The 18,576-nt window shown below is 45.0% G+C and overlaps 1 protein-coding gene and 1 long non-coding RNA gene across 3 annotated transcripts in view; one reads left to right on the plus strand and one right to left on the minus strand.

Moving 5' to 3' along the window:
- The window catches only part of LOC115100972, a 36,055-nt gene extending 33,066 nt beyond the window's left edge, over positions 1–2,989 (minus strand). The window contains exon 1 of the long non-coding RNA XR_003859226.1: positions 2,957–2,989. This is a non-coding gene — a long non-coding RNA (uncharacterized LOC115100972). The remainder of the gene's footprint in view (positions 1–2,956) is intronic.
- On the plus strand, positions 1,609–18,383 carry FBXO46 (F-box protein 46). Of its 2 annotated transcripts, none has more exons than XM_029620102.1 (2): positions 1,609–1,629; positions 15,065–18,383. In XM_029620102.1, the coding sequence occupies exon 2, from the start codon at positions 15,148–15,150 to the stop codon at positions 17,122–17,124; it is 1,977 nt and encodes a 658-aa protein (XP_029475962.1). In that variant the 5' UTR covers positions 1,609–1,629; positions 15,065–15,147; the 3' UTR covers positions 17,125–18,383. The 2 variants fall into 2 exon arrangements, with proteins under 2 accessions (XP_029475962.1, XP_029475961.1); XM_029620101.1 differs by lacking the exon at positions 1,609–1,629 and adding an exon at positions 6,372–6,746.
- The last annotated feature ends 193 nt before the right edge of the window (positions 18,384–18,576 follow it).

Genomic DNA, 18,576 nt, shown 5'->3' on the forward strand with positions numbered 1-18,576 from the left:
AGGTGGCGATGTCCTTTCATTGATTACAAACTGGTTAAAAGACAGGAAACAGAGAGTAGGATTAAATGGTCAATATTCTCAGTGGAGTGCCTCAGAGATCTGTACTTGGACCTGTGCTTTTTAATATATTTATAAATGATCTAGAAAGAGGTACGACAAGTGAGGTAATCAAATTTGCAGATGACACAAAATTATGCAGAGTAGTTAAATATCTAAGCAGATTGTGATAAATTGCAGGAGGCCCTTGCAAGACTGGAAGACTGGGCATGTATATGGTTGATGAAATATAATGTGGACAAATGCAAGGTGATGCATATAGGGAAAAATAACCCATGCTGTAGTTACATAACGTTAGGTTCCATATTAGGAGTTACCACCCAGGAAAAAGATCTAGGCATCATAGTGGATAATAAATTGAAATCATCGGCTCAGAGTGCTGCGGCAGTCAAAAAAGCAAACAGAATGTTGGGAATTATTAGGAAAGGAATGAAGAATAAAACAGAGAATGTCATAATGTCTCTGTGTCACTCCATGGTTAGACTGCACCTGGAGTACTGTGTTCAATTCTGGTTACCACATCTCAAAAAAGATATAATTGCGATGGAGAAGGTACAGAGAAGGGTGACCAAAATGATAAAGGGGATGGAACATCTCCCCTTTGAGGAAGGGCTGAAGAGGTTACGGCTGTTCACCTTGAAGAGACAGCTGAGGGGGGTATGATAGAGGTCTTTAAAATTATGAGAGGTCTAGAACGGGTAAATGTGAATCGCTTATTTATTTTTTCAGATAATACAAGGTCTAGGGGGCACTCCATTAAGTTAGCAAGTAGCACATTTAAAATAAATTGAGAAAATTCATTTTCGCTCAATGCACAATTATGCTCTGGAATTCATTGCCAGAAGATGTGGTTAAGGCAGTTACTGTAGCTAGGTTTAAAAAAGGTTTGAATAAGTTCCTGGAGGAGAAGTTCATAAACTGCTATTAATAGCCACTGCTTGTTGCAGTCATTCATAGCATTGGATCTATTTAATGTTTAGGTACTAGCCAGGTACTTGTAGCCTGGATTGGCCACTGTTGGAAAGAGGCTGCTGTGCTTGATGGACCCTCGATCTGACCCAGTATGGCATGTCTTATGTTCTTATGAGAAACAATTACTTCCCACAACCATTTAATAGTGGGCTGCAGTTGGTTTCAGGTTTGTTATCCGTGACCAGTTAACAATGGGTGGCGATTACTCTGAGGACTGCTTTTTGATTGCACAGCTTTTTGAAGAACGGTTCTTGAGGAGTTTTGGATTTTTGCTATTCAGAGAAGAAAGAGAGTGGGTATTTTGGGGCTTTTCCCCTCTGGCTCATGCTGCAGGGACAGAACAATTTCCTTGTCCTTTCTGGAGAGGGTTTCATGGACACTGATCCAGAGGTACCAGTTAGAAGGAGAAGGAAGTGCAGGATGGATAAGGACACTGTAGCTTTTTTTTTTGTTATGATTTTTGTAGTACTCTCTATGATCCTTGCCATGCTAGCTTGAATCTTATTTTTCAAATTTCAGTAAAGTTTATTTTTGTTGAATACCATCTCAGCGGCCACGCTGCCTTATTGAGAGGGATTCCAGCCAGCGATCACTACCTCTGTGAGTACCAAGCATTCAGTGACTGTGTTAAGGAGAGAGTGAGTGCACAAGAAACTGAGCTCCCCACCACACCAGAAAGGGCTCTGGGGTTCTTCCCCCTCCCTGCCGGTGAACTCGCCCCCCCCTCCCCCCCCCACCTGGGGTTATTAATCTGATGTGTGAGAGCTGTTTCAGATCCGGGAGGGAAGCTTAGACCCTGGGACTCTGCTGTAACCCTTCAATGAGGTGGCCCAAAATCAAGAGGGGATTACAATAGGATGGCTTCCTCCCTGCTCCCCAGGGCTTGTCTAACCCTTCTAGACCCTGACTTCTTATACTCTGGTGAGGGGCTCCTCCCTTCACCCAGGATTCCTTGAGGGTATGGGTCTTAAGGAGGACCAGAGCTGTAGCCAGGCAATTTGGCGCCTATGACCAAGTGAAAACTGTGCCCTCACCCATTACACAGCACATGACACCATGAGTTGGGAGACTCTGTTCAATGTTTGTACAGCAATGCCCATGGCCAGTGCAAGAGTATTAGGTGCCCTTTGGAAAACTTTACAGCCTTGCACCCCCACCCCATCACACACAATTAAAAATTATGCATTTATAATAACAGATTTTACATGAAAAAGAACATTCAAAGCACAATCTTATGAGGTAAAAATATCACTTACAATATGTATATTTACATGGACTGCTGAGGTGCCAGCCAGAAAACCCTGCAAAAAAGCAAGAGATACTTGGAACCTATGTGGTATTAGGCCGACTGTACTGCGTCTTGGGCATGGGCATGACCCTCAGAGAGCCACGAGAAAAAAGAATTTCTATAGCAAAACAGCGCTAACTGCCAGCACTCAAACAGCAACAATCCTACCTATGAAAGTTAATACTATAAATATTACACCAGGCCTAAAACAGTAATAAACCCCCTACTAGGAAAACAGAATAATCCAAGCTGCACATAGAAATTACACACTAACAGAATAACTCACTTCAGTCACACATGCTAAACACAGATAGATCCTCAAATACAGAATAAAGAGACCATAAAATATAAATAGAAATGTACAGACAAAAACTGAACTGGAAACCACAACAAGCTAAACTCTGTAAGCACTGCAACAATGTAAAAAACAGAAACATTACCATTCCTCATAAAACAAAATTAGTAAAACCATACCAATAAAAGGATTAATTCAAAATAATTAATAAATAGAATAACATTCAATAATTAAAAACTCATATAAAAATCTTCCAAACATCAATAAAATATTTCAAAACAGACACATCAAATAACACCCAACAATTAAAATAAGGATTTTAAAAAATTGTCTGTTATCCATACCTTGGAACATTTGATTTCCAGATGCTTTGAAATTGCCATGGATTAGCAGGCAGAGCGTAACTGGGGTAGTTGTGCACACACATGCTCTCTCTCATACACACACATGCTTTCTCTCACTCTCCCACATACATGGACACATGCTCTCTCTCACTCTCCCACATACATGCACACATGCTCTCACTTTCCCGCACACAAGCACGCATGCTGTCTCTCACTCACTTCCTCCTTGACTTAGCAGGCAGCAGTAATCTCCTTCTTCAGTCTCTGTGGCCAAGGGAACGATTTCCGGCCATGGGGCACTGGACTACTTCCGGCAGCGGGCGCTCCTCCTCCTCCGAAGCAACACAGCCATATTGGCCATAGGCACTCTACAGCTCTGAGGAGCACCGGGCGAGACAGCTGTGCCCAGTCCCTTAAGATAGTCTGAGGGAGTTTCCTATAGACTCCCTCACAGGGAGGTATCATGTTGGAGCTACTGAGCCCCTGTGATTCTTGTGGGGGGAGGGGAAAAGATAATACGGTACTTGTCTTTCTGACAGGGGACGGGGGGCCAGAGGCGTGCCAATTTATGTTTTTGCACAGGGCGCTGGTAGGCCTAAAGCTTGCTCTGTACTTAATTACTCTATACAAGTGACTGATTACAAGTATCATTTTACAGTAGTGGCCTTGCTGGGTGGGGTCAGCAGCCTGGGGTTTATTAGGATCAACCATGCCAGATGGCTCAGTATCACCAAGGGCAAGCAGAGTGCCTCCTGCCTTTTCTGTACTGCATGCAGGGGAAGGCAGTCCTGGGAAATCTGAAATCCATCTCTGCGCATGTACTGGGGCTAAAATCAGGACCGGTTTGGCCTACCCTGGGTGAGATGGAGCTATCTGGTAACCCTATTTAACATCAGATCTATTAAGCCCCCTTCCTTGTTAGAAGGGCATTTCAAGATTGGGTCATACCACAAGTCTGACTTGCTCATCCAGCACCCTACACACCCACCTCAAGAGAAGTAGTTAACATTGGTATTTTGAGTTCCAGATAAAACCCATTCAATAAATCTGGAGGAAAAAAAACACCCACTGAACCAGTACCAAAAATGAGTAATGCTGGTGATGATCTCTTATTGAGCTCATGTTAGCCTGAGGACCTGGAGCAGGTTGATGACAAATCAGAGTCCTGCCATGGTTCTTTCACCTCACAGATGCTGTTGAAGAGTATAGTAAAGGTAGACAGACAAATCGGTTTCCTCTATGGAGGACTGGAAACAAGACATATTGCATGTACCCTAAGGGGCTGAAAAATACCAGAGGAAACTCCAGCAAAATGCAGAGAACACTGGGGCTAAGAATGCCAGAACAGACTGGTAAAAGGCCGAAATACAAATGGTGAAATCCCGGAAAAGATTCCCACAAAACACAGAGTGCAAGGGCTCAAAATACCAGAATGGACTCCGGTAAAATGCAGAAAAATGAAGGTTTGAAAATGCTAGAGAGAGCGGGGGGGGGGGGGGGGGGGCTGAAAATGCTGGAGGAAACTCACCCAAAATGCTAAAACTACCAGCACAAATTCCAGCAAAATGCAGCGAGCACAAGGGCTGAAAATGCCAGAGACCCCAAACAAAATGCAGAGCACATAACAATATGCAATATCGGCATGTGTAAAATGGGCGTTCATGATTGAGCGCCCACTCTCCTAATGTGCGCCGATCCACCTTTCCCGGGCATGCGATTTAATATTTAAATGGGCTGCTGCAGTAAAAAGGAGGGGCTAGGGGAAACTGTGCGTCCCTAGCGCCTCCTCAGCATCGGGCTCCCAGGAGAGGTGGCTGTCAATGCAGATTAGGAAAACGCTTGCTCAATTTTACGAGCGTCCGTTTTCCTAATCTGTTTCTGAGCCCCAGGTTAGGAAAATGGATGCTTGTTAATTGAGCGTCCGTTTTCCTAACCTGACTGCCTGCGACATTTTCTGTTTTCAATTTTTTTTCCCTTACTCCTTTTTTTGGTTGCTCCGACTTAATATCACCACGATATTAAGCCAGAGGAACGACAGAAAAGCAATACTTTCTGCTTTTCTGTTCATTTTTGAGAGTAAAAATGAGTGTTGGGGGCACTTTTTTTTTTTTTGCATACGTGGATAATAGCTAATAGCCTTATCAACATGAATTTACATGTGATAAGCGCTATTAGCTACACTCTGGTTTGGATGCGCTAATCCCCTTATTGCATAACGGGTTTTGAACATGCGTCCAAAACACACGTCCAAGCGCATGTAAAGCCATGCGCTCAGCTGAGCGCACTATATTGCATTGGCCTAATAAAGGCTATATTTCTTCTCATAAATCCCCTGTCCAGGCAGCCTCCCCAGAGCCTGTTGCCTGTGATTTTGCGAGACAGAAGCCTGCATACATGGGAGGTCCAGAGTCCAGTGGTTACCACCAGGTTTAGTTGCACCTTCATTGTGGTGCATTTCCTCTTTAAATAGACACCTGTCAATCAGGTAAGGAAGCATCTCCCATAACTCCTGCCAATAGGTCTTTCTGGTGCATGGTTAGATTGGTGGGCTAAGAACCAGTGTTCAAATCCCATTGCCTGCGCCTTGTGACCTTGGACAAGTCACTTCACCATCCATTGCCTCAGATGCAAGCTTAGATTGTGACAGGGAACAGGGAAATACCTATATTGCCCGAATGTAATCTGCTTTGAAGTGGCATATAAGTAAAAAATAAATTTTTAATTTTAGCACATAGGTTACCAGAGTACACACCCTCTCCTTCATAGGAAACTGCAGATAGATCAATTGGTTGACCCAGTTAGGGCTTTCTTCAGCTGTTCATGTATTCATACTCAGATGTCTTGGGGTGCTGCAGGTGTTTGTGCTATATTCATTCTTTGGGTATCTTCGGGAGCTGCTGTCTCCTCTCCATGCATGCAATAGGGTATGAAAAAAAGCAGGCCTAACTCAGCCTGCAATAATGACACGGACTGGCAGGAAACCCTACACTCCTCTAGAATTGACCAGCCCTTCACTCCTCTAGAAGTGACCAGCTGGCTCTATTCTTTAAAGGACAGGCTGATTCAGTCCTGATTTTATCCCAGTGCATACAAGGAGTAGACCCTGCTTTTCTTAGAGAAATCAAAAGTACAAGTCAGTGCATGCAATGGGGATAAAACCAGGATGGGATCTGAGTGTGCTGCAAAAATATAGCATATAAAAAAACTCAGCAACCTTCGCCTTCCACAAGGTGCAGACTTTGCAGATGCTCCCTCGTCACCAACCCTCCTGCGGGAGGAGCAGAGGTCCTGCTATGATCCTAATATGGGCATACCCCAATCTCAGCCTGCTGATTGGCCGGCAGCTTCTGCTACAGAGTCTGTCAACAAATGGCTTTGCAGTCTGTGTCTGCCCGACTGAAAGGCCCGGATGAGGTTGTAGGGATCCGGTCCAGGAGCAGAGCAGTTCCCCCCCCCCCCCCACCTCCTCCTCCCTTTCCTGGGCTTGTTCCTTTAAGGGAACAGGTAGCAAAAGCAGCCGCAGCACTATAACAATAACAGTGGGGGTAGGGAGCCCAAGCAAGGCCAAGCGCAGGCTGCAGAGTTAGGGAGCAGTGGGCAGGCGCAGGCTGCAGAAGGGATAGGGAGTGCAGCACGGGCCAGACCTTGGATCTTGCCGGTTGCAGCCACAGGCCCGAGCACGGAGCTCGATTTAAAGCCACCGCCGTTATCACACTTTGGAGGTGGAGGGCGAAGAGAGTTGGCAGCCTCTCTCCCCAGGAGGATCCCATGTTGCCTCTCATTTTCTTAGGTAAGGACTAGGGCTCTGTGGGCTAAAGAAGTGGGGTGGGGACTGATCTGTACATATTTCTTTCTGTAGTTGGACAATGTGCATTAGAATAATGAAAATTAATAAACCAATGCTGATGTCGGTGATAGGACTACCAGTGAAGTCTGCGGATGAATTGGGAGTGACAGATGGCCTTGGTTAATTCTTTATATTTAGGGTCACTGTACAAATTCTGATCTGAGTAAAACTCAAGGGATTGAGGTTGGTCCGGGACAAGGAGTGGGATGCTTGGGGGCTCTTGGGAGCACTGCTGGGCACAGAGAATGCTTCTGGGTGTGGGAATATTAAATGGCAAGCAAAGACCCCTGGGGTTGGAAACCGCGCCTCAAGCTCAGGTGCTGCGGCTTTTGGTTGCTCTCTGACTTCCAGCTTGCACCTGCTTTTAGTTGTGTTCTTTTTGTGCATTGTTACTGCACAGAGAAAGTGGCATCCCAAGTATGGGCTGGTCTCCTTTAGCTGTCAAACAGTGAGGTACTGTCTGATGTACTGAACCTGCTCCTGCCCCCGTCATTGACTTTGCTGGACCACTGGATGCTTTTAGGCTTCAAGTCCTAGCGTTCAGATGCAGCATTGTTTAGGTAGCCTTTCTTCAGATGTCTTCTACTCCCTAGGAAAGGGGTTGAAGGGTATGTTGGTTGTAATTAGACATGCAGGGAGAGTAATCTGCTGGTGTCCCATATTTTTTTAGTTTTGAAGTGCTGCTTGTTGTGTTTTTTGTTTTTTTTTTTTGCCCCAACTAAAAGCCATCATGACTACTCCACCCATATTCATGGTTGCCAACTCCCTCTATTTCTGTTGGTTGGGTTGTTGCAGTCCTGGTTTATTCATTACCCCCCCCCCCCCCCAATATACTACTTTAATCTGATTTCCATAAGGAAAACAGGAACTATATCTCCATGCCTGAACTGGTCTGGGAGAGGGTCTGGTAAAACCAGGACTGGCTCTCCATAGCCATCAGAAATGGGGCCACAGATATCTGGGGTGGGAGGGGGACAGTATGGGGAAGGGCTAGGTTTGCAGATGTATACTCAAACAGCAGCTGGCTCTGCTTTTAGGAAGGATACAGCCCTTGCTATTCAAAACCTGCTGTTTAAATATTAAGATGGCCTTATTAATTTTTAATCTCTGTCACAGTGAGACAATATAGAGTCTGCTAGTGTGAACTGTAGGAAGGGGAAGAGGGACAAGAAAAAAATACCGAGCAAAGACTGCTGCCTGCCTGGCTCTAACCCCGCCCAGTGTAGTAAGGACTTGTGAAATACATGGCTGAGACTGACAGCAGATAAAGACCAACTGGCCCAGCCAGTTTGCCCAGATTGAGACTCCCATGGGAAGAAGAGCATAAAATGAAGAACATAACATGCGCCATGCTGAGTCAGACCAAAGGTCCTTCAAGCCCAGCATCCTGTCTCTGACAGCGGCCAGTACCTGGCAGAACCAGAAGAGTAATTCACTATTGCTGATTCCCAGGGATAGCGATAGCTTCCTTGGATCCACCTGGCTAATAGTGGTTTATGTACTTTTCTTCCAGGAACTTGTCCAAATGTCTTTTGAACCTAGCTATGTTAGATGCCTTGACTGCATCCTCTGGCAGTAAATTTCACAGCTTGATTGTGCGCTGAGTGAAAAAAATATTTTTCCCCAGTTTGTTTAATATCTTCTACCTGTTAGCTTCATGGAGTGTCTCCTAGTCTAGTACTATTTGAAAGGGTAAATAGCCATTCCCTATTTATCTAATCGCTCACTTCATGATTTTATAAATCTCTATCAAATCTCTGAAAAACCATAACATGCTTAGCTTCTCTTCGTAAGGGAGCTGCTCCATTGTTATCATTTTTGTTGCTCATCTATGAACCTTTTCTGGTTTCATTTTATCTTTTTTGAGATGGGGTGACCAGAACTGCACACAGTAGTCAAGGTACAGTCACATCATGGATTGAGACAGAGGCCATATGATATTCTCCATTTTATTTTCCATACTTTTCCAAATCATTTCTAACATTGCATTTGCTTTTTTGACTGCCACCACACATTGAGCTGAGGATTTCAATGTAATGTCCATAATGACTCGAGATCCTTTTCCTGGATGGTGATGCCTAATGTGGGACCACCCAGCAGGGCATATCTATAGTTTGCTTGTTTGTTTTCCCCCTATATGCCTTAATTTGCACTTATTCAGATTAAATTTCATTTTGTCAGTCTCGCAAGGTCCTTTTGCAGTTCCTCATAGTCTGCTAGTACTTTAACAACCTTTGAATAATTTTGTATCCTCTGCAGATTTTATTACCTCACTCGTTGCTATTTTTTCCAGATCATTTATGAATGTTAAACAGCACCAGTCCCTGTACAGATCCCTAGAGTACGCCACTGTTTATCTTTTGCCATTGGGGAAAACTGAGCATTTAGTCCTACTGTTTCCTATCTTTAACCAACTACCAAGTCAGAATAGGACATTACCTCCTACTCCATGACTTTTTAATTTCCTGAGGAGTTCCTCATATTGGACTTTATCAAATACCTTTTGAAATTCCAGATACCCTGAAATTTCCATGAATACAACTAAGAAATACTTGTTGAGAACAGCACAGTATAAATATCTCCAATAGCGAATAATATAAAAGAAAGCAATCACAACTGAATCCCATCAGTCCACAATGGCTGTTTCCAATTATAGGTAACATATTACTAGTAACAGGTCTGCAATTTCATATTTGAGTTTTTTCAGAATACTGTGGTCAACATCATCTGATCCTAGTGATTTGTTACTCTTTAGATTTGTCAGTGTGCTCTATTACTACTTCCATTTTCACCAATATTTGCTTCAGTTTTTCCAAATCATTGCCATCAAAGAATGCATCTGGTGTGGGTGTCTCTCCAACATCCTCCTTGGTAAAGACCATAGCAAAAAATTAATTTACTTTTTCTACCATGGCCTTGTCATCCATGCATGCCCCTTTTAACTTTTGGTCATCTAGCGGTCCAGCTGACTCCCTTACAGGCTTCTTTCTTTGAATGTACTTGAAAACATTTCTATTAGATTTTCCTTTGTGGGAAGCCTCTTATCAAACTCTATCTTGGCCTGTCTTATTAATGTTTTACATCTAACTTTCCATTTTCTGACAGATGGCCTTTTGACTTTAACTGCCTCCTTTTATCTCACAGTTTAACCACACTGGCAGTTGTTTTGGTCTTCTTTAAACTTTTTTAATGCATGGAATATGTTTTATCTGGGCTTCAAGGATATTTTAAAATAATGTCCATTCCTCATGCAAACTTTTAACCTTTAATCACTCCTTTTTAGTTTGGTTTTTTTTCTAACTGATTTCCTCATTTTATTGTAGTCTTCCTTTTTAAAGTTAAATACTAATAGAGTAGTTTAACTTAATGTTCACTGCATTATGATCACTATTGCTAAGCAGTCCCACCACCATTACCTCTTGCACCAGGTCCTCCATTCCACTAAGGGCTGTATCTAAAATAGTTCCCTCCCCATCCTCTGGAAGGGACCATTGCTCCAAGAAGCAGTCATTTATAGCATTCAGAAACATAACCTGCCTAGCATGTCCCAATGAACATTTACCCAGTTAATACTGGGGTAATTGGAATCTCCCATTAATATTTCATTATCAATTTTATTTGCCTTTCTAATTTCTGTTAGCATTTCACTGATCTTTATCCTGGCCAGGTGGACTGTAGTACACTCCCACTGTTCTACTCCTGGCTGCCATGTTAGTTCACTTCAATGCACAGAAATAAAGGTTAACAAATCCTACTTGTGCTTCTCTTCTAGTGTATATCATTCAATGCAGAAAATGTGAAGAAATATGCTGCATTGGTGAGATAGGCAAGAATCAAGTCACTGAGACATAAGATCAAACACCTCATAGAAAACCAGATTGACACCGCTGTGAGGGAGCACTTTTTGGAACCAGACCACTGGATCAGGATAATCAAAGGAAAATTTTAAAACAATCCAGGAACATAAGACTAGAAGTCAACATGATTGAATGCTTTGAAACTGACGAAAGAGGACTCATTAAAGACCTAGGTTTCCTTACACATTATGCACTATAAAGTTATATTGCCTGTCACCTTCTTATCACTCATCAAACCTCCCTCACCCCTTCCCCCCACCCTTCACCTTCACCCTGTCATTGTAATGACTTTGATGATTCACTTATTGCAAACATACTACGTCATGTTTTGCTCACTTGAATTCTGACCTGAAGAGAAGACTTAACTCTCAAAGCTAGCCAAGAAATGTATTGTTAGTCCAATAAAAAGGTATCCCCTTATTGTATACAGTTGTGTATGGGTCTACCCCCTTGGAGTTTCATGTCATGACCCCCTAGTTCTACTGCTTCTTTTCCATCTGAAAAGGTTTGATTCCTGTGCATTAATACCTTTCAGGTGTGTACACATCTGTATCATAGCTCTCTTGTCTCTCCTCTCCTAAGTCTTTTGGTGCCATTCTCTGGACCGCGTCCATCTTGTCTTTATGCTTTTTGAGATACGGGCTCCAGGCATGAGCACAGTACGCCAGGTGAGGTCTCTGTACAGGGACATTATTGCTTCCTTTTTCCTGCTGATTATGCCTCTCTCTGTGCAGCCCAGCATCTCTCTGGCTTTAGTCACCGCCTTGTCAGGTTGCTTTGCTACCTTTAGATTATTAGACACCATCTCTCCTTAGGGGCAAAATCCATTGCACCTCCTTGGTCCACCACTTTTCTCATCTCATTAAAGAACTCAAGTTTGTTAGCAAGACCTTGCTCTTCTGAAACCATGTGGTCTGGTGCCCTGTACTAGTGCAGCGATCTTATTCTTCAGTAGCATTTCTATAGTTTTGCACACTTCTCACATTAGACTAGCCAGTCTGTAGATGCTCACCTCCATCCTGTGCACTGGGACCATATCACTTTTCTTCCAGCCCCTGGGAATCTCCTCCTCATCAGAGAAAAGTTGATTAGAGCCACAAGAGGTGACCACCACACATTCTTGAGCTTATTTGGCCTACTGGGGTGTACTCCATTGGGTGCCATGATATCATTCACTCTCTCTCTTGTTTAAGTACTTCAAGTAACTTTTTTGTAATCTTAGTTTTATAATCATTTCATATTTATCATTGCAGTTTCCCACCTTTAGATCCACACCACCTTTACCTTCTTTTGTAAATATCGAGCAAAAGAACCGATTTAAGATTCTGCCTCTTCCTGGTCTCCTCTTCACAGATTCTACTTTCTTCCTTTTATCTCATCTATTCCACCGTTTGTGTCTCTTCCTCATATATATATATATATATATATATAAACTATTTGTCTCCCCTTTCTATTGTTTGGGCAAAATGTTTCTTCTCCATTTGGGCCTTTTCATGTCTAAGCATCCTTGCTGTCTCTCTTTGGGGCCTTAAGCCTGCGCTAAAAAAGACTGTGACTGCCACTGCTGTAAGCAAATGGGAGGTAAAAATGTGCATCAGCACACAAAATATATGCACAAGGCTGAGTTACAATCTGATCGCACACTTTTAACTCAAGGCTGGGGGAGGGGGAGGGTGTCTTGGACAGGATTTATGTTCATGTAACAGGATTTATGCTTGCTTTGTGTGCGTAAAAGCAGGAGTTCGGTGCCGGGACCTGTAGCTGGGATCTGAGCGCCTGACGTGTATTTTCTGCTCAGAAATATGATTTGGTGCCCAAAACGTTTTTCATGCTGAAAGCATTTTTGTTTGCATAAATCATAGTCTACGGGCAGAAGAACCCTAGTGCTGGAACCCTTGCTCCACCTCTGACCAGGCGTAAAATTTCCAGCTCTAAGCCAGGGCACCTCTCTGCACTGGGGGGGGGTAATAGCATGGGATTTCCATGCGAGGGCACCAAGCAGCATAAACAGTTTTACGTGCAAAACCCCTTGCATCGGGAGTACGGTCTGTGCATCCCTCATCGCATTTTGCCCTTTTGTTTTTCTTGATAATTTTGCCTGTCTTGTATTTTTTGAATGCTAAGCATTTTATTCATACCATTTCTGCTCCCTTCTCAGAAAGCTGTGTCCGTCTTTCTTTTTAAACCTCAGTTATCTTGCCTTAGGCAAAGAATTCTTGCCTTCTCGATTCGCCCTTTTTATCACCGACCAAAGTTCCTCCGTACCCTTCATCGCTCTGAATCCCAGGAGGGCCGTCTCCTCCTCTTGAAGGCCGCTGTCCTGATGTCCAAGACCCTAGTCTTAGTACGCTTCGGGTCGGAGTTTAATATTGAACCACCACTGTACGGTGCTCACTAGACTCTCGACTTTCCCCATGCGCTCAGGGATACGGTCTCGAGTCCTCAGTACTGGACCCAGCATAGCCTCGCCTCAAATGGGCTCTTCCATCATGTTTTCTAATTTGGCAGACGGCATCATATGACCTTTTTAAAATATACCATGAGCTGCTGGCCAATGGGAAAACAACTTGATGACATCAAAGAATTTTGAGCATATGGTGAATAAAGATCGAATAAACTTCATACATATGAAAAACACTTTTTTTTTTTCAAAGCCAAACTTTTTTAGTTTCAGTTCCAGGAACGTTATTAAAGGGGAAATCCTACCTTCAAAATCCAAGATGACCGATCGTCTAAACAGTACTTGTTTGGATTTGGTTACCTTCCTTTTACATTTGCAAGTTCAAAGCGGGTTACAGAAAATACAATTAAAGCAAAAAACATAGCATATAGGTACAATAAAATAAACAATATACACTAATCACATGGCCCAAAAATATTTTCTCTGAATTGTGAAGAAAAGATTTGAAGCTGCAATCACTTTCAGCGTCTAATACAAAAGACAGCTATAAGGTAGCTTTTTGTCCCTTTGGCGGTGCGGAGGGCAAATCTCAGTGATGATAGCAGAGCTAATAGAGGATTCAGCCCAGAAAGGTTATCAGAGTTTTCAAGGGACACATTTTCGGGACATTTTATAGGCCCAAGGGGACTGTAACTTGGCTTGCCTTGGAGAAGGCCATTCTCTGCTCTTGTTTTTGGACAGGTGAGCAGGGGAAAGCACTTTAGGAAAATACTGGCGCAGTGACATCATGAAGGTCCCCTATTTATTATGAATGGAGATGGGCGAAATCAGCTTTGTATGGAAGTCCCCAGCAGGTGCAAGGGAGCCCATCTTCTGCATGAACAGACAACCATTGCTTCAGAAGTGGAAGTGTAACATATACTAACATAGTAAATGAGACCAGAAAAAGACCAAATTAGCCCATCCAGGCTGCCCAGTGAGATTCTTCCACTTTGGGTAGATGAACATATATTCCCATACTCTACCCAACACAAGCCCACCACTGGAACTTTCAGTCATTTTCCTACTGCTCTCCTCCATATTGGTCACAAGGATGCCCAGACCTGTAAAAGTGCCGACCTTCACCTCTGGTAGGTCATTTCAGGCCTTGTCATCTCCTTACAAGAGGTCCTCTTCCAACAAAACTATGGAAGCCATTGTCCAAAACATCCTGTCTCCCCATGCTCATTGAGGTTTGTTTTAACCATGGTCATGCACACAGGTTTCCTCGATGTCTTTGTGAAAGCCCAGTGCAATCTTACCACTGCTGTTTGGATCATAACTCCAATGCCTTCTTGGAAGCTTGATGCAGTCATAGCAGTGCTATTAAGGTTGTAACTTATAGGGATTGATATGACAGAAGGGAGGAGACCCTGCCCTACAATTACAGTAAGAGATTAGGATGACTGGCTGTCAAAGTAACACCAATTTTTAAAAAGGACTCTAGGGTTGATCCAGGAAACTACAGACTAGTAAGCCTGATATCCATACTGGTAAAATGGTGAAAGCTATTGTTAAGAGCAGAATTTCTGGGCATATGGATAAACCATATAGGTTAATGGAAAATAGCCAGCATGGATTTAACAAAAGATTGGAATTCTTCAAGGATGTAAATAAGCATGTGGATAAGGAAAAGCTGGTTGATTCACTGAATCTGAATTTTCAGGAGACAATTGATAAAGTCCCTTAGGTGAGTGGGGGGAAGGAATGCCGAGAGAGCCCCCATCACTGCAGTATTTGAGTGGGTGAGCTTGGAGACAGTAAGTCCCTTTATCTACTAGTGCCTCAGCTGTAGACTTAAGAAACGTGCTAAATGATGAGTAGCGCTAACAGTGATTCAATCATCCCCCTTCATGCGTTGCTGATTCTGTGGGCTGTGCCAGACAGTTTAGCTGGTGCTAACGGAGGTTGGGGAGGTGGTCCATCTTTCTCTCTAGCTCAGCTTCTCTCTTTCTCTGTTTTAGGAATCGCCGTGTGACTGGCTCCTAGAGAGTATGAGGATATGTAAGACGACAGACAACCTTCCCCAATTGACAATGAGCCAGTGATGGAGCAGAACAGCTCTCCTCACATTCAGCTGTGGTGCCCCAGGCCCTTTGGCACCTACTCTCAGAACAAACCGTGCAATGGAGTCCAGATCAAGAAACCCTTCGTCTGCAAGCCCAAGGAGGATGGTGTCAACGGCGCAGAGGCCTCGTCTGAAAACACACCACCTGCTCCCCTGCCGCCACCAGCAATGGTGGTTCCTCCTGCCTCTCCCACCCCGAGCCAGGTGGAGGATGGCAGGGTGCTGTTGGACACTTGGTATGTCATTAAACCAGGGAATACAAAAGAGAAGATTGCATTTTTCGTGGCCCACCAATGCAGTGGTGGTGGCAGTGGCCGGGCCAGTGCTGTGAAAGTCAAAGGGAACTGGGAGAATGATGGCTCCAAAGCCAAGCGCCGGCGGCGGTCACGTGACCCCAGTAAAGGTGAGAACTCTCAAGGGAAGATGCGGGATGACATCAAAGAGCCTGAAGAGGTTTGTTTGTGTCCAGACGCTCACGGCACTCCTTCCTGTGAAGCTTCTAGTGACACGGACCTGCTTTCCGTGGCCGAGATGGTGGCGCTTGTGGAACAGCGAACCGCTTTGGCCATGCAAGGTTACTCCAGGCCTTGTCCAGGGAGCTCCCACCCGCCTGGGCCTGTTGGAGGGCTATCGCCGGTGGTTTTTGTCTCCGCGGATCAGGAGCAGGAAGATGGCGAGAGAAAGGTTTCAGACTGTAACCGTGTGGCAGAGGCTGTGGCACACTTTGAATCACAGCAGAGAGGCCAGAATGGCGTGTGCAGGGAGCCTGTCTTGAGTACGACAGAATGTGTGACCAGCTCGCCCCATAGCCCTGGTGAAGTGAGGATTGCTTTCCGTATCTCCAGCAGGGAAGCCCGTATTGCTTCAGAGCCAGGCCCCAGTGGCTTGTTTGCAGGCTGTGGGAGTGTGGGCAGTGGCACCCGGGCCAAGGACAAAATCACCTGTGACTTGTACCAGCTGGTCAGCCCCTCCCGGGACGCCTTGCCCAATAATGTGGAGTTCTTGTTGGCCAACGCTACGCCCAAGGCAGATGGCTGTGGCAACGCAGCCCGGGAGCCAGCAGACTTGGAGGTGGCCCAGGCACTTCAGGTAAAGCTGGAGGCTGGGGCAGAATGCCAGGCCTCGGACAAACTGGGCTCAGTGCCCCGGGACTGCACAGCTGGCTTTCACGTGGATGTGGTGGTGACTGGTGTTGTAGACCAGTGCGTCTTTTACGGCAAGGACAGCAGCAAGGCGGTGAAGGAGGAGACTGTGCGCTTGTCGGTGGGCTCGCCTGCGCAGCAGCAGGAACCTACCTGCGATGACCCACCACCGGGTCAGCTGTTCTTCCTCCATACCCAGCTTCCATCACGAACACCAGAAGAGGCAGAGAAGGCCTTCCTGGACACAACAAACAACAACCACCACGGTGATGGGGCAGACCCTTCAGAGAGTGCTGCCACCGGCTGTGGTTTGGAGCCAGAGACCTCCGATGCCTCGCTCTGCCGCCTCTACCGTCACGTCTCCCACGACTTCCTAGAGATTCGCTTCAAGATCCAGCGACTGTTGGAGCCCCGTCAGTACATGCTTCTCCTCCCCGACCACATCATGGTGAAAATCTTCAGCTACCTGCCCACCCAGTCCCTGGTGGCCTTAAAGTGTTCTTGCCACTATTTCAAGAGCATCATCGAGGCCTATGATGTGCAGGCCACGGATTCCAAGTGGAACCGGGACCCCCTCTATCGGGATGACCCTTGCAAACAGTGCAAGAAGCGCTACAGGAAAGGGGATGTCTCTCTGTGCCGGTGGCATCCCAAACCTTATCACCATGACCTGCCTTATGGACGCTCCTACTGGATGTGCTGCCGGACAACGGACAAGGACACGCCAGGGTGCCGGGTGGGGCTCCATGACAATATCTGGGTGCAACCTTGCGATATGCTAAGGGAGAGGGCCCGGAGAGAGGATGGCAGGTGAACCACAGAGAGAGAGACTCTGGTATGGGACTTTGGACTCCTGGGTTGAGTGTGGTACAGCTGGCTCCGATAAACCCTCTCCCAGAGGGAGGGGGAAGGGTGCCTTCTGCGTGCTATATGTGTATGTGTGTGATTGTGTTTGGATGGGGGAAAGAGGTGAATGAATCCCAAATCTGTTTAGACATATCTAACTACCAAATTTTATTAAAAGTACAAATGTGAGCAAGTATGGAAATTTAAGCTTTGGAAAGAAATAAAATCCATTGTCTGATTTAATTTTAGGTAGATTGAGGTGGGGAGAGGATCCTGGAATTTACCTTTTGATCTTTCGAGAGACAGAGTTATTTGGGTAGAGGGGCAGGTGCGGGATTTGCGGAAGACCCCCTCGGTCCATCAGCTTGTAACCGAAGGGACTGATGAGGAGAGCAAATCAGAAAGGTGCGCCTCTCACAAATGATGTACAGACCCTTGCAGGGGTGAGGAGTTGGCAGCCTGCATGTCTCTCTCTTCAGGTCATGCCTGGGTGTATTCTGGTTACTTGGCTTTTACACACCCAGGTCCAAATGTATGGGTGGTTTCTCTTTTTTTTTTTTTTTGCATCTAATGGGGGAAAACCTTGAGCACCGATGATAATCAAAGCTGCTGTAGAGAGAATGTGTTAGGCAAAGCTCTGCCATCAAGCAGTAAGCTGGTTCGCTGCCTAGAGCCAGCAGCTAACGTTCTGGCCACATCGGCCTCGCAAAACGATCTGAGCTTGGTAGTCTGTGTTCACTGTGCAGGCGCTCTCTGGCTATGTGGATTAAAAACTCAAGAATATTTAAAGATCTGAGCTTGACGTGTGGTTCACATGGGGTAACTCAAGGGCCGATGGAGGGTCCTCTGCAAACCCTTTTTACATGGGTCCACAAGGTGGTTTATCTGTGCAAACGTGCTCTTTGAAACTCACGACTCCCTTCGCTGCAGGTAAAAAAAAAAAAAAGGCACACACCGGTCACACACCTGCAAGGACAAAAATGAGGTTAGGGTGGGGGAGGGAAAGCATGTGCCAGGATTTCCGCTTGAAATCCCTGCGCATGCTTTGCACCTGCTTTTCCTTACTAGCCCACATTTTGAAAAGGGATCTCCATAAGGAGCTTGCAGGGCCACAGATAACATCGTCCCCATGTGCACTAGGAAAGTTACTCTACTGTTTAAATTGCTACATTAAAAAAAAAAAAAAAAAATTCAGCAGAGCAGGTATTTACCTGTAAAGAGAATTTCTGGAATGTGAAGATAGGTGGATTAATTTCTCCCTCTCATATTGTGATTTTTTTTTTTTTTAAGTCTTTCCTGGTGTGCGGACTCCGCTGTCTAATCACAGAAGCAGCTTCTCTTTAGCAGCACAGACCCTGTGAGCTAATGACAGAGATTATACTTACTGAATCAAGATACTGCCTGCTGCCCTAGGATGAGG

This window comes from Rhinatrema bivittatum, chromosome 11 (genome assembly GCF_901001135.1).
Source record: "Rhinatrema bivittatum chromosome 11, aRhiBiv1.1, whole genome shotgun sequence".
Lineage (NCBI taxonomy): Eukaryota > Metazoa > Chordata > Amphibia > Gymnophiona > Rhinatrematidae > Rhinatrema > Rhinatrema bivittatum.